We start from the raw sequence: 16402 nt of genomic DNA on the forward strand, positions 1-16402 counted from the left end.
ATCATAGATGCAAATGATGATTACTGCAGAAAGACAGTCACTGCAGCATTATCTATACTAAGGGAAAAGATGAAAAACTCTAAGCATCATGCACACGCAAGTAATATATATACATATTTGTTTGTACTCACATCAACTATCTGAGAGGCTAAATAAAAATGGGGGAAGGAAGAGGGGGTGTTACTAGTTGCCTCCAGCAAGAGGAACTGGGGGTTGGGGGGAGAAAAGGAAGGCTCTTCCTAAGAACCCTTTTTTGGGTCTTCTGAATTTTGAACCATTTTAAATGTATCACCTATTCAAAATAATTTAACAAATGTAGTAAAATGCAATACATTTTTGAATGTTCACAAAAAAATTTAACAGCATGGAAAAGATTTATTATGTTAGAATGTTAAGTTTAAGTACACAAGGCTTTATATTCAGAATGATACCAATGATAATGAAAACTATTAACATACAGATAAGCACAGAAAAAAGACTGAAAAGAAATATACTAAAATGTAAATGGTAATCACTTCTGGGGGTGAGATTATTTCCATCTTTAAATGTTTTTATAGTTTCCAAATTTTCTACAATAAGTATATACTACTGATATAAGTGGGAAAAATAACGATTATTAAATTATCTTTAAAGGGTCAGCCACTTCCCAGAGAAGGATTAGGAGTAAGATCAAGTAATTTGTTGGAGGGCAGGAACCCAGTCCTATCTAAGTGGCTATGCGGGATGCCGTCAGGAGACCCTGTGAGTGATTCCAGCTTCAGAGCTGTACTTGCGTGAACCATTTGCCCTCTCTGGACTGCTTCCTGGGGAATCAGCAGAACACACCCACTAGGGCCCAGCCATTCAAATGCTACCTTTCCAGGAAGGCTGCTCTGATCTCTGTCTTGTCAGTGGTAGCCGGTGAGCTCTCTGAGAGCAGGCAGACCCTAAGATTCACGTCTGCATCCCCAGCAGGAGCCCAGTAACCAGCACGCTGGCCCCACCTCCAAGCTGGTATGTCCATCTGCCTGCCCTCTAGACTGGATGCTCCCCAAAGCAGAGGCCGCGCTTGGGTTATACCTACTTCTCTAGAGCCTAACAGAGAGTCCAGTATATGATAGGGCTCCAGGAAATGTTTGCCGAACAAATGAATAAATTAAAGAAAGATACTCTAGACTAGCACCGTCCAACTGAACTTTCTCTGGTGATGGAAATGTTCTGTATTTGCTGCCCAATATGGTAGCCACTAGCCACGTGGGTCTACTGAGTACTAAAATGTGGCTAGTAGACTCAGGGACTGAATTTTTGATTTTATTTAATTGTAATTAATTTAAATGTAAATCGCCACAAGTTCTTCCATAAGAACACTTACGTCACAGGATAATTATAAGATGATCCATTAAAAAAAAAAAGAGATGCTCCAATGTCTTGCCGTAGTCAAAAGATGATCACGGCAGGATACTGAAAATGAGGAGGAGGAGGAGGGGGAAGAGAAGGAAGGTCCCCAACAGCCCCCAAGCCCCCACCTACCTGGCCAATATCACACAATGGGAATTTACTTGTCTCCATGACTCCCTAGCAAGTAGCTCTGCTGTATTCTGAGTACCCAACAGCCAGAGCCACTGGGAGAATGAAAGACTGGGATGAGTGAGAAGAAGGGAGGGGTGTGAGGCTGAGACAGGAGAGACTCTAAACATGTTGCAAAAGGAAAACTCTGGCCTTTTTTTATTGCCACAGGTAAGGAGAAAGGATATTCCCTCCAAGAGGAAGGCTTACGCAAGCAGGAAGTGGCAACAGGTGCAGGAAAAGGGCTGGCAAAGGTGTCCCCACCCCCGGGACTGGGTAACCTGTGCGGCTCCACAACCAGTGTCCTGCAGAGAGCTGCTCTACACACCCCTGTTCCCGCCCGCCCTCAGAGGCCCCGCAGTCAGCCCTTTCCCTGCCGACGTCACTGATTCTCACGCTGGCCTCACAAGGGGAGCTAGCTAGTAAATATTTCCATTTTATAAGCTGGCAAACCAAGGCTCCGTGAGACTGGCTGAGGTCATGGGTCTCAGACTCTCTGGAGCTCAGGAGTCTGCTTAGGACAGCAAGCCAGGTGATGAGGTGGTGAAGCCGCACAGGTGAGGACTGGGGACCCGGCCGGGCTGGGAGGGAACCTGCACACACTTGCCCACCGCCCCCCAGCCCTCCTGACTGACAGCCCCATGCAGGCACGGGCTCTATCTGTTAGCCCACCACAGTGTCCCAGGGCCCAACCCAATACCTGGGACAGAGCAGCCATTCAAAACACTGATGAACGAACCAAGCAACAACCAAACCCGGATGCAGCCCTTCCATTTTCAAGATACTTCCCCACACTTCATCCCATATGCTCCTGACAATTGGCCAGGCAGAGATCACTACCTGAGGCTCAGACATAGAGAGCCACTCTGGGTTCCTGTCCTGAAAATCTGCTTGGGGAACTCCCCAGGAAGCCACACCTGGACTGCAGAGGGACAGATTAATTCTGCTGGGATCCTGCATTCATTCTCTTCTCTGGTCCACACTCCTTCTGCAAGTCAGAGATGCAGTCATTACAGACCCTGCTCCACGGAGCTCACAGTCTCGTCAGGGAGGAAGCATCTATAATACCCAACTGTTCAACGGGAGAAAAGTGACAAAGGGCAGTGGAAGATGAAGGAGGGCAGCGGTAATTCTGGCTGGAGGAGGCAGTTTCTCGACCGTGACGAATGGGGAAGATTGGACCCAAGGCAGCAGAGTTCAGAGGGCCTGGGGAAAGGCCCAGAGCAGTGGCAAGGTGTGAGAAAGGGCGGGGTCTTGGAGTCAGGCCTGCAGCTACCACCTACCAGCTCCAGAACCTTGGGCAAGTCATTTGGTCTCTCTGGGCCTCAGTATTTCTCATCTGTAAAATGGGGGTGATGATACTCACCTCACGAGGAGTGAATGGCTTCAGGGGATATCTGCTCACAGCAGGGCCCAACAAATGGAAGCCTCCACAGTGCTGCAGAGACCCGCAAGCACAGGGATGTGGGAGCAGAACAGGAACAGCATCATGAGTTTGGGAGGCAGAAGCAAGGTAATTCACCTGGATATTAGAGTCCGAAGGCAACTCCCAACCCAATAAACCAGGAACAGGGGGAGGGAGGTCTGTACCTCCTGACCCACCCCAGAAACAGCCCCCTCCTGCCAGACACCAGAGCCACCACAGGTTGAGTGAATGTCTTGGACTGACCCCAGGGCCAGGACCTGTCAGACAGTCGTGCTGAGGTAGCCCATGCCCAGCTGGGCAAGGGACATAGACAGCTCCTAACCTTCCCCTAACCCTAAGTGAAGCCAAGGGGCTTCAGATCTGTGTCCTCCAGTGCTGGGGTTAGGACCTCAGTCTCTGAAACCCCAAAGTCCTTATTCTTCTAATTTCTCCAAAAAAAAGAAAGAAAGAAAGAAAGAACAAAACAAAACAAAACACCAGAGTAAGGGGATGGGACACCGCAGTGTAGAGGAGAAACAGCATCAGACCAAGTCAGGCTTGGGGACCTAGGCCCAGCTCTGCCACTCAGTAAGAGCAGTAACAGCAGCTTACCTGTGTTACATACCTACTAGGTGCCAGCCCCTGAGCTAGGTGCTCTACAGACGCCTCACCTTAAGCCCCTCATCAACTCTATGAGATAGGCATTATCTCCATTCTACAAATGAGAAAGATTGGGACTCAAGAGTCCAATGAACTTGCCCAAGCAAGTTCCAGCAAATGGTATAATCAGGATCTGAACTCAGTTCTGACTCCAAAAGCCATGTGGCCACCTTTGCACAGTAACATGACCTCTCTGAACCTTAGTTTTCCCATCTGTTCATGGGGGATTGAATGAATAACAGTGATTTGGGCAGAGCTCTACAGTTCACAAAGCTCAAACCACAACAGTACCCAGAGAGCGGCCAGGAGGCCAACACAATCCCCCCGGGGTCTGTCTAAGCCTGTCCTGAAGTGGGGATCCGGGGTGTATACATCAATCTCCACCCCAGCAGGGTGACCAAGAGCTGGCTCCTCGCTCTCATTTCCAAGGTTCTTCTTCATCGTAGAGAAATCTGGGTCAGATGTGTTGCAACCACCAATACCTGCTCTTTAAACCATAAGATGAGACACACTTTAAAGCACCTGGGACTTTGCCTAGAAGGGGGGCAGGTGTGTGGCAAAGTGTACCTACGATCCAGGCCAGTCACTCGGGACAGCCGTCAGGCCCCTAGCTCCTCCACCTGGCCCATGGCCTGGCAGCCACCAAGAAAGATCTGTGATCACTGAAGCCAACTCTTCCCAGAAAGGAGAGGAAAGGGAGGCCCAGACAGGTGAGAAGACTTGCCCAATGTCACCTAGAAAAGTAGGACAGACCTCGTTGTGAAGTGCCCCAAGACGGTGTGGGAAGGAGAATAGGGCTGTGTCTGTACTTGAGAACTCCTTGTGCATTCACTGGAGTCTCACATGTGCTGAGACCCTACCATGTGATTAACCTTGTAGGAAAAACAAAGACATAAAACTCAGCTTCTCCTTTCTAGGCTACAAGCTCCTTGAGGGCAGAGACTGGGTTGGAGTCCATTCCCAACCTTCCTTGACACCCACCTTGAGCCAGGCCCTGTGCTGGGCACTGGGATGCAGGAATAATGAGACTCTGCCCCTGTCCTCAAGGACACATAAGTAAATGGAAAATCGCCACAGAGTATGACCTGTGCTACCGCAGAAGGAAGAATAAAGGTGTGGGTGCCAGAGCTCTAGCATAACCAGGCCAAGGGAGAAAGGGAAGGCTTCCAGGAAGAGGTGGCACCTGAGCTGGGTCTTAAAGAATAAGTAGGAGTCAGACTGGTGAAAAGGAAGGGAAGAAAGGCCCTTCTAAGAGATTCTGTTTACCAAACATTTACATGGTAGCAATAACAATAACAATAATAACCTCAACATTAATTGAGCATCTTACCATGTGCCAATCTCTGTATTTAAGCACCTATACATGTATTAACTCGTTTCATCCTCGTAACAGTCTTTTGAGACTGTTACTATTATTATCCCCATTTTACAGGCAAGAATATTGAGGCCCAAAGAGCTTAATAACTTGCCCAAGATCCCGAAGTTTGTACCTGGAACCAGAGTTCAAACATAGTGGTTTGGTCCCACACCTACAGCCCCAACCAGCACACTATTTGCTTCTCAGATATGTACCTTGCCAGACCTGGTACTGGACGTAAGGCTACAAAGATGAATATTTGAATATGAACTAGTTTATGTTCCAAAAATGATTTAAAGAGGCACAAAAATGAATAAAAAGAAGCTCAAAGTGTGTAAGGACAGAAGGACAAGAGAAAATTCCGGGTCTGAAGCTGCACAAGGAAAAGTCCGATGCTGGGACTTCCCTGGTAGCTCAGTGGTTAAGAATCCTCCTGTCAATGCAGGGGACACGGGTTCGAGCCCTGGTCCGGGAAGATCCCACATGCCGTGCAGCAACTAGGCCCGTGCTCCACAACAAGAGAAGCCACCGCAATAAGAAGCCCGCACACCGCGACGAATAGTAGCCCCCACTCACCGCAACTAAAGAAAGCCCGCGCACAGCAACGAAGACCCAACGCAGCCAAAGATAAAAATAAATAAATAAATTTATAAGAAAAAGAAAAATCCGACGCTGCTGGAGGACAAGCAAAGCAGACATTAGGAAGAGGTGGAACTGGATTGGCGGGAAGGCCTTGAACACCAGACCAAGGGGCTCAGATTTCTTCCATCAGTCAACTGGTTGCGAATCTACATGCCAAGTTGTAATTTCAGGGGAGAGCTTGAAAGCAAAGACTGTCTATAGAACAAATCGATGTCTCTACAGATATGTGAGTGGTTGATAAAATACAAATCTATTTAAAAGAGCCCTTAAAACTAGTAACCTCCAGGTATTTTCTCCATCAACAGATACTAAAAATATAACAGCTATCTGGACAGGGGATCGATTTTTGTCCTTGTATTTAGAAAACTTGGATACCCCTGCTGTCAGGGATGGGAAGTAACAAAAAGGTTTTAAGCAAGGAATTCTTTGGATTGAAGGTCTGGGATTTTTGCCCTCCACCTACCCCTATACCTCCACCTCTCCAGGCTGGAAATCAACCATCTGAAGTCCCAAAGATGAGCCGAGCCCGGCAAAAAGCTCCGATGCAGAGATATTCTCACAAAGAGAGCTACGTAAGTACAAATGACTGTTTGATCAATCATTTGGCCTCAGCGTGGGATTTGGTTAGAATTAAAGCCATCTGGTTGTGGGGGGGGGGGGGGTGGCTGGGGGAGGAGACAAGCAGGCGGGAAAATGACCCACCCCCTCCCCCAAAAAGCATTGTTAAAATATAACGGGGAAAAACAGTAAAGTCTCTGCTGTTATTTCAGCCTAAGCCACTTAATACTTCAGCACATAAAGCAACTTATTTTATGACCTTTTCCCTTTAAAAAGTAAATCAGAAGACGCTGCCTTGAATTCAGATATCTCTGAAGCACACTACTCATCCCTCCCAGTGAAATATCCTGTTTCATAAACCTTCTTCGAGATACTTGAAACTGCAGATCACTAAATGCCTAGCTTTAGGCATCTGACATTCCAGAGAATTAATATTTAAACTTATTATAGGAAAAAAGAATTGAGTTTGGTTGAAGCATGAAATATTTAATAGTGTCTCCAAATTAGAAACCCGATTTTGTTTCGCACTGGAAATGCCAACGTTATTACCTGGGCTTTGCACTCAAATAAGATAAAATGCACAGGCGGTCTTGAGATTAAACACACAATTACGGCTGTTTTCTCCAGAGAGAAGGGGAGCGAGACAGGTTTGCGGAGTGGAAGCGATTGAGTTTCATTTTTACGATACACTTAAAATTATATTATCATTCTCTGCCTTGGGGGTTGGACTTGAGAGGGCTGAAGCTACTTAACCACTGAAAACTGTGTCAAGATCGGTGAATCCACGGAGGCCTGTTCGTGGGCTCATGAAACCGTCTACATCTCAGAATGGGCCCGCTGCTGGGCGAAACCCGGGAATTTTCTCTACTCACTAGGACAAAAGTATTAAGTGGTTTGGGATAAAAATTAAGCTTCAATTGACACAGTGGATCCTGGCAGCCTCTGCCGGCACGTGTAATTTATTTACAGGGTTGGAAAGTCGGCAAAATACATCATCAACTCTTATACAAACTTCTATTAGGTATTAAATACCCAAGCCTCAGAGAAGTAATTCATATAGTCCACCAACGTTCCAAAATAAACCCAATCTCCAGGCCCTCCGGAGAGCTTAAAACAGCAAATGGGATCTGTATTTTTAAAGCTGGGTTTATAACACGCCCTGGTTTCTTGCTAAAGCCTTATTTGCCATCAAACCTGTTATTTAAAAACAAAAGCAACAACATCTAAAAGAGTAATCTGGCTGCTAGAAAAGACACAGATAGGAAGAGACTGGGCCACAGTGCAAGCAGGCCATCCCTGATACCCCTTCATACTCTCCCTTTCAGACCCAGGGTCAACATCCAAAGGCAAAGAAGCTTTGGGCAATAAAGCCTCCTGCAATTTCCACTTCAGAAGAAGTATGATCCCTTGAGAATGTCCACACTCACATACATTCTCATGAATGCACACACCCCCATGCAAGACCACAGACACAACCCAGCCGTGGGACCTCTTCCTTCCATAGAGGGTCATTTGACTCATTCATCATTTGACACAAAAGACCCATTTCCCACAAACGCTCAAGTTCACTCTGATCCCTGGCCTGTTCTCCCCACAAGCCTTTCTTCATCCCACCAAGCGTTTAATAAGAAATAATTATTTAATAGATCTCAAGCCATCATGCCCAGTGAAGCATGCATTCTACACACGACGTGTGGTGCGATCATGAGGAATTCTCTTCAAACAGATGTCTTCAGAACCGGTGGAAGGGCGACTGCAGCCAGGGCTCGGGCAACGAAGCTCCCCAAACTGCATGACAGGCTCAAAGAGGGACCTGAAGCTGCAGTAACCGGCGGGATGCGTGTATGCGCTGCTTCTGAGAAGGGGCTGCTTCTAGAGGCCCTCCGGTCTCGGACTCCTTGCCTGAGGACCCCATGTCACAACCGGGAACCACTGTCCTTCCGCCACTTCTGCAGCAGAGTGGTGGGCAGAGCCCAATGGAGGCAGAGCCCCCCCTAAAATCACACCTCGGCCTGTTAGCTGAGACTCAGAAGTCTGCTCCGGGGACTGGTCATCCGGACCGGCCTGTGGCCTTCTGCTGCCTTCCCCCAGGGTTTGGGGCACACTCTGCAGCCACAGCGACTCCTTGCCACTACTTGGGTTTTAAGGGCTGTCCGTGAGAGCTCTGTGTTTTAGGGGGAAAGCACAGGCTTTGCAGTCAGACAGAGCTGGGTTCAAATTCCAGCCTCTACTACCTGCTACCTATACAGTGAGTCACTGTGAATTAAATTGTAAGCTCATTATTTGGACAAATCAATTAACCTTTCCAAGCCTCATTTCCCCCATCTGTAAATTTAGAATAATGCCTCCTTTCCTCATAGGGTTGTTGGGCTTTATTAAGTGCAATGACAGCTATAAACTGCTCGGCCTGGCAATGAATAGGTGCTCAATAAAGATTAGTTGACCTCCCTCCCTCTTCCGGTTCCTTCTGTGCTCTACTTCAGGAGTCAAGAGTTCCAAGGAGAGATCAAATCTAGAACCTGACCTCTTTCCATACCCTAGATCCTTCCCAACTGCCCCAGCGAAGTTCATGTGGAATCCCGGAGCAACAGAGTAGGAAGAGACTATGGGTCATCCTATGGAATTGCTTCCCATTTTACAGATGGGGAAACCGAGACTCAAAGCCAAGGGCATGGCCCACATGCATCGAGGCTGTACAATGGCGCGTGTGTTTGCTCCAGACAGGCCCAACCATAACCACCAAAAAAATTCAGGCCATGCAGGAAATGCATTATTCAGTGAGCGGACTGAAGGGCTCCTCTCAGTGCATCTGACTCAAATGCTGACTTTAAAAACACAGCTCGTAATGCTAACACAATCCGCCTCAATCCACCGGAAACCTTCTGAAGGAATAACCCTTTGGAGTTTAGGGAAAGACGGGGGAAAGAAGAAAACAGATGCTTCAAGTGACTTTAAACGAGAAGACACTGGGTTAGGGTTGTATTTTCTCCACCCCACCCCACCCCAGGTCTCTGTTTTCTTTCAGTTTCTTATAAATAAGGCTTTAGGAGACCAAAGCAGCCACAAAACTTTTCCCCCCTCTTTTCTGCTTCCCTTAACTCAGTAACTCAGCTATCAGTCCCGGACTTTGCTTCTAACGCCAAAGCATTTTTTTTTTTCATTGTAAACTATTAATTCAGGCAGCGGCTGTTGATAAACAAGAAGTCCGTTTTTAAACTGCTAGAATCATTAGCACAGGGAAGGCGAGCAGCACAAATATTTCAGGAGGTTGCTCTTTTTTCCTGGCCCTGGTATCGCAGCTGGGCTTTCTGCATGTTGCAGCTGAATTTTTCAAAGCCCAGGGTAGAGTTTGTTTCATTTCTTCTCCCCCTTGAACTGAATGTCTTTGTTTCTTTAAACACAAAAATAGACTACCCCCTACCAGAAGAAACAACTGCAAGTCTCCAGGTCTAAACTAATTGCAACTAAAATCTGTATTAGGAAAAAAAAATTAGCAAACCACACCCTGTAATTTAACTTTGAATGTAATCACAGATACAAGGTGAGGTTGTTGAAATACTACCATATCAGCTTCAAAACAAGGAATTGCTTTTCTAAGAAAATTGAGGGAAAGAAGGGAGATTATCCTCTCTATGCAAAAGTCACAGTTAGCGACAGTCACTGGTCAATTTACAAATAAAGTTGGTATTTATTTGTTTGTTGTTTTTTTTTCCCTATTCCTATCCAAAAAAGGGTTGAAAACCCCATTCCAAACTTTAGTTTCTCCCCTTTTCTAGGATGCTGGCCAAACTCCACAAAATAAAACCAAAGAAAATGATGATAATTATGCAACATTCAGAACAAAGAACATAAGAATATATTTTTTTAAATGATTCATTGTGCACTTATGCCTGTAATGGGATTTTAACACACTGTAAAAATAAGTGTGCTGGCTCACTTCACTTCTCATGCAACTGTAACGCAGGGAGATGAAGAACTCAAAGATGGGGTGAGGTTTTTGTTTTTTTTCTTCAGAAGGAGGAGAAGTGTGAAGGAAAACCACGGCGTATAACCACGGCGTATAAAGAAACATGTATTTTCATCACAGATGGAGCAACACAGCCTATGGATATGATTCCGCAGCCAAGACAGTCCTGAGACCTCAGCCCAGCTGAGCACTTCAGGTAAACGACTCAGAAACAACTAAGCCTAAATTAAGTTACGATCTCATGTGCCGGTCCCCTTTCCATTTTGCACGCCAAGTCTTAGCAGCTTCTAAAGAGCTTAGGAGGCAGGAAGGGAAGAGGAATTCTAGCCACACAAGATTCTTAGGGAATCTTTGGGAATTATATTTCCGCTACATGTCTATAAAAGATTTGTCGGGTACATAATTCTTATGACTGTAGACGCAACATGTTCCTATCTTATTTGTGTACCCACACACATACATGTTTCTCTTTGTCTCACTGAGCCTGACATTTGGCCAGCAGGTTTTTCTCCCCCTTATTTGAAACCTCAAGCACTGAAAAAATTTGGATCTGATTATTTCCGGATCACAGGACCAGCACTTTAAAATGGATGAAATGCAAGCAAATTGCCCACTAGAGCCGGAGGGGGTAAATGCTTTCAAAATAACTCATACCTTTCTATTATGGATGTGCTGGCCCCTCAAAAGCCTCCCCAGAACATCACAGTGGCTTCTGATTCAGATGAAGAAACTCTACCAGGTAATGCCAACCAAAACTGTCATGTCTTACTTTCCACCACCAGCCCCTAATGCCCCTAATGCAACCTACAACTGCTCTCCTTTTTTGTTTTCATTTTTAAAGAAAAATATATATACTAACTTTTTTTTAAGTTACAAGATTAACTACTTTTTGGAATTTCCAGCCACGTTATGATGGCCTTTTACTAATGGCAGAGTTCACATTTGTCATGATCGTCAGCCTCCTTTTTATTGCTAGGACGTGTCTAGTCTCAGAGCACAATGAAAACTGCCCAGTGAGTCGCTGAGAATTAAATAGTGAGCTCATTATCTGGTTTGGTCTGAGAGCAGCAATTCTGGTCAAACGGAATCTTCTGGTAAACTACGAAGTTATCTAATGATGGCATAGATACTAGTTACCAACTTCCAAAGATTCGAGACAGAAGAAATACCAAAAGCAAAAATATTTTAAATTCTCTGGGAACATTCGGGAGGCCGTCATGAACACCCAGCTCTCGGCCCCCAACACACACACATAGAAGGTACAAGTTGTGGAACCAGAATCAAACTTTGGGACAGGAAGCCTTAGAAACTGCCACTTACTGTCTGTAGCCTTGAGCACATCCTTGAACCTTAACGTCTTCATCTATAAAATGGGAATCACAGTAATAAGAAGCCAGCGCTTCTACATCTGTCCCCTCGGAACAGCCCACAAGGTAGGCAGAGCTCAGCTGGCATGAGGGCAGATGAGGGAACGTGTGGAGGACACATGCTGAAAACTGTAAAGCACTGTGCACAGGGAGCGAGCATCATCGGGCCATCGCCACAAAGCTGACCGCCTCCATAAAGTCCAGATGTTTACTTTCTTTCCTTGTCAGGACTTCCAAAAGCAGAGTGTCGGGTATTTAATAATAAGAAAGAAAAAACGTAGCATCTGGTAATTTGGCCTTTTCAGCTGTTTGGAATCTGGATAAACAGGACTCTGTCATAAACAGATTGTGATTCTTATTGTAAATGATGACAATGTTAGCCCATGACGACACACCATCCCCAGTGCCTCCTAACTCCAGATCTGGAAACGCAGAGGACCCCAACATTTACGGATAAGCTGCTGGATTCAAGAGCTCACTCCCTTCCTCGGCTTAGGGTCTGTCCGAAACGGAAGGCAGATCATTTGAAACCTGATCCCAAACCAAGCAATACTGTCTTCTCTCCGGTCACCAGGCAGCAGTGGCCACAAAAGACCTGCAGCTTGGCTCCTCTCAGCTTCCTCTGGCTAGGGCACCAGAGTTAAAGTCGTTAAAGTCAACATTTAAAAAATCAAACCTCTCTCCCTCCTCACCCGACCCTCTTTATCTCAAGTATCGCTGACCATAACACGGTGCCCTACATGAATTAATAAAAGTGACCCCTTTTTCCTTCTTAGTTTATAAGGTATTCTTACAACAACTGTTTCATTTTCCCTTGGGAGGAAGCATTATTACCTCTCGTGCAAATGGAAAACCAGAAGTTGAGAACGTTAGACACATTACAAGAGTAATCTCCAAAATAACCAGGCACTGAGGCGGCCCTTTCACACTCTATCACTAATGCTCTCTTCAGTCTATCCAAGTAAGTCTCACGGTAGATTTACAAATGAGGAAACTAAGACTCAGAGAGGGGAAATAACTTCCCCCGGTCCCACAGATCCTGGATGGCAGAGTCTTAAAATTTCCAGCACGGTCAATAAATATTTTTCAGTTGGTATTCTTACCTGTCTGTTTCCAATAAGCCTGAGACTTGGAGCTAGACACCAAATATTCAAAGGGTTGCGATGTCTAGGGAATATTTGGGTGGGAATGGTGGCAGTAAGAGGTTTCCTTTACGGCATTTTCAAGAGGGCTGCCCAGCTCTGGTTTTGTGTCAGGCCACTGCCTGGCTTGACTATGGGGAAAAATTCGCATAGAGGGACAGAGGCCAGGTCGGAAACCTCTCCAAGCCCAGGTCCATAAGCAATGGGCTGGCCAGAAACCCCGCACACAGTAGGCCTCAGTTTCCTCATCTTTTAAATGGGTGGGACAAATCCTACCCCACCAGCCTTGCTGGGGGCTATGAAGAAAACAGAAGCATCTTTAAAAAGTTTAATCAGTACAACCATCTTAAAGTACAAAGAAAGAGGTGCTTCCTCGCATTCTTTTATCCTCCTCTGCCCCTTTCAAATATAATCCTGATTTAAAGATCTCATGTTTTAGACACTGTGGGGGTGTGGATAAAAATAATTGGGATTTGGGGGAATGGAAGTCAGAAGGTGTACACAATGCATCCAGACAAAAGGTCTCTAACTATGGCTTGGAACAAAGGCTATGTTTGGGAGAGCCATTTATTAGGTCTGCAGAGAACTCGATCTCCAACTGACAGCTATTTTTTTTAAACACAAAATGTTGCAGGAGGGTATCTATTTAAGGGAGGGTTGTGTATGGAGGGGGCAAGCGAGGGAGCTCAGGGCAGCAAATATTACTCATGTCTTGCTGCACAGCCCCCTCTCTCCCTAGTAAAAGAGAACCTCGTGTGTATTCCAGTAACAATACGCTAAAGGCGTTTTTTTCTATATCTACCCTTTAAAATATGACCTCTGTCTCTTGGAGAAGAGACTGACATTTAAAACAATGAGACAAGAAATAGTGCTCTCCTACAAAGTCAGGTGTTTTCATTAAAAAGAAAAACAGTGTTTATATTTATTTCATTTTACCAGTCTTTGCATTGGGGAGTTGGGGGTTTTTTTGTTGTTGTTTTTTTTAACCTAAAAGGAGCTCTCATCTCTAAAAGCAAGCCACCCTACCTTTTCTAAGTTGCTGGGGCTCATTGATGCTAAAGTAGTGATGCCTACAGAGCCATAAAACACACTTTTTGTCTTTCCTTAAGAATCAGCTGGAAATAGAACCAAGAGGTCCCAAACACTGAAATAATGAAACCCCAAAGCTTTGGTTTCTCCCAGGGAAAAAAAGGTGGGGGCAGGGGGGAGGACACGGTGCCTCAACAATTTCCCCAATTTCTGGTTAATTATCTGTCAGCATGAAACTTATAAATAATGGCTCAATAATAATTAACTGTGATGAGAAGAACATGTTCATGAGAATCCAGCCTCATCGCTGACTTTGACCCATTAATTATACTGGAGCCTGCACCTTATACCCACCAGCCTCACTGGGTAGAGGAAGGGTATGGCAAACTAACTTTTGACCCAAAACTATGCTTCTGAAGCATCAAATACAGAACAGCCATTGTTAAAGTCGGGACTTGACTCAGGCTAGATTATAGATTCATAAAATTTTCCATCAGGAATCCAGAAATCATCTGGTATAATTAATTCCTTACTTGACAGATGGGGAAACTGAGGTCCCAACAGGCGAGGGGTCTTGCTGAAGGCTTCTGGTTTTTGTTATTGAGGGAGACTGGAATACTTCAAAGGATGCCTTTAGCAGCCTCAGAGATAGACATACTCGAGTTGCTACTCATCCTAATTTATAATAAGACTTTGACAAGTTTCACACAACTTTTATCAGAAACATACAGAAGCAAAATTATGTAATCTGAGCTGTCTATACACCCATCTCCCCCAATATAGGCTACTGAGTTTAAATTAGATGCTTCCTAAACAATCATCGTTTCAGAATGACAAGAGAGTCCCAAACAACTTGAGAGAAACTGATGAACTCCGGAGAAGGTTCTACCAAGTTTTCCCCGGAGGATTCCTACAAAGGCCTGCGGTGGAAACGTCAGAGAGCCCAAATCTCTCCACACCCACGGCCAGGCACGTCGGCGGGGCCAGACTTACCCTTCCCGGCGGCAGAGGCCTTGGACGGACCATAGTCTCGGGGGCTCCGGGGCTCGAGGAGGTCGTGGGCGCGCGGTGGCGCGGGCAGCAAGTCACGCGGACCCCCATCCCCGCAGCCCCCGCTGCTCACCGTGACCCTGAAGGCCATGTGCGGGCCGAGGCCAGCGGGCCCCCGGCCGGGACCCGGAGCGCCGGGGGCCTCCTTCGGCCTCTTGTCTGAGTGCGCCTCGGCCACCTCGCAGTGCATGGCGCCGGGGCGGGGCGCACCGCTGGAGGTCGCGCCGGGCTCCTGCGGAGGGGAGAAAGCACAGGCGCGTTAGAATGAGCGGAGCGGTCCCCTTCTCGTCCGGAGGCCGAGGTTTGGGCAGGTCACCATCCCTCCGTTTATTCCTCCTTTTTGAAACGGGTTCGCGCCACCACACTCACCCTAACGTGACACTCACCCTAACCTACCTGATCCGCGTAAAAGCCCCTTCCAGGGCGCAGGAGCGGCTGGCCGTCCTTCCCTGGCTTGTGGAGGGCCCGGCCACCCAATACGCCCCCACCAAGCCCTCTTTGGACGAATGGGGAAACTGAGGCCTGGAAAAGGGACAGCGCCTGTGCGCGTCACCCAGTGAGATACAGAGCGGGCGGCAACCAGAGATTCCCGGAGCAGGGCTCTGGAGAAGCCGCGGAGACTGCTCGGGGTGGGTCACCCGCTGCACTCCTCGCCTCGTGGGCGCTCTGGGAGCCGGCTGCGCGCAGGGACCACGGACTGAGCACCCACGGGCCGGGGGACAGACCCTCTGAGATCCCACCACCACCACCCAAGCTGCGAAAATGGGAGTCGGAGGATGAGCGCTCACTCCCGCGACGCGAACCCATCACACGCACCGAGACACGCACACTCCCACGCGCAGCTGAGAAAACGAACCTATCGCGCGTGCAAACCTGCACAAAGTCGGTAGCCCATGCACGCCCGCTCCCACACACACCAAACACCCCGCAAATGCACACTCGGGGACACGACGTGCCATACACACTACCCTCATTCACCCGCTCAGACTCTCAGCAACACTAGCAGCCGCACAGTCTCACACTCCCCGCGCGCGCGCGCTGCGTGCCCCTCCACAGAGCCTTGGGCCTTCCATCGTCCCTCCTGGAAAAGGGCCCCGGGCCCCCAAACTCTCCTTTCCCCTCGCGCTCCCCGCGCCATCCCAAAGCTCCCCAATTCCACCTTCCCTGGGACGCCAGCCTCGGATGTCTGGCCGGACGCCCGCCCGCTTCCCGGGCCGCGGGCCGCGCCCCCTCTCACCTCGCCCCGCTCACCTCGCGGCGGCCGCAGCAGCTTGCTCCCGGGGCGCGAGGCTAGGCGCGCCTCCACTGGCGCCGCAGCCCCAGCAGCAGCAGAGTCCAGCGGGGCGGCACCCCGGGGCGGGGGCGGGGCCTCGGCCTGCCTGACAGCCTCTCCAGCCACTGGCTCGCTGCGGCCGCCCCCCCAAGGCCAATCGCTGCGCGAGGGCGGAGCCTCCGTCCTCGGGCCCGGGCCAGCCGGGCACAAGGCTGGGCGGAGGGTTTGACAGGCGGCGGCCGGCGGCGCCCGGTGTTGCGCGGCCCCCCTCCTCCGGCTGCCGATGAGGGCAGGCCCGCGGGGCGGCGCCGCGGGCTGCAGGGCCTGGGCTGTGTCGTCGCGGCTGGGCTGGCCAGGGCGGCGGAACGCCTTGGGTATCAGGAAAGCCGGGCTCAACCTGGCTCTTC

The 16402-nt window shown here is 48.1% G+C and overlaps 1 protein-coding gene across 2 annotated transcripts in view; it reads right to left on the reverse strand.

Annotated features, from left to right (window-relative positions):
* The window catches only part of GLIS1 (GLIS family zinc finger 1), a 226254-nt gene extending 210213 nt beyond the window's left edge, over positions 1-16041 (reverse strand). The window contains exons 1-2 of one of the 2 annotated variants that reach the window (XM_068537974.1): positions 15974-16041; positions 14666-14954 (exon numbers count right to left, since the gene is read on the reverse strand). In XM_068537974.1, the coding sequence (XP_068394075.1) occupies positions 14666-14912 (247 nt within the window). In that variant the 5' untranslated portion in view covers positions 14913-14954; positions 15974-16041. Of the gene's footprint in view, positions 1-14665; positions 14955-15959 lie in introns of both variants that reach the window. The other variant, XM_068537975.1, reaches the window with a different exon arrangement.
* Positions 16042-16402: the final 361 nt, after the last annotated feature.

This window comes from Eschrichtius robustus, chromosome 3 (assembly GCF_028021215.1).
Source record: "Eschrichtius robustus isolate mEscRob2 chromosome 3, mEscRob2.pri, whole genome shotgun sequence".
NCBI classification, from domain to species: Eukaryota; Metazoa; Chordata; class Mammalia; order Artiodactyla; family Eschrichtiidae; genus Eschrichtius; species Eschrichtius robustus.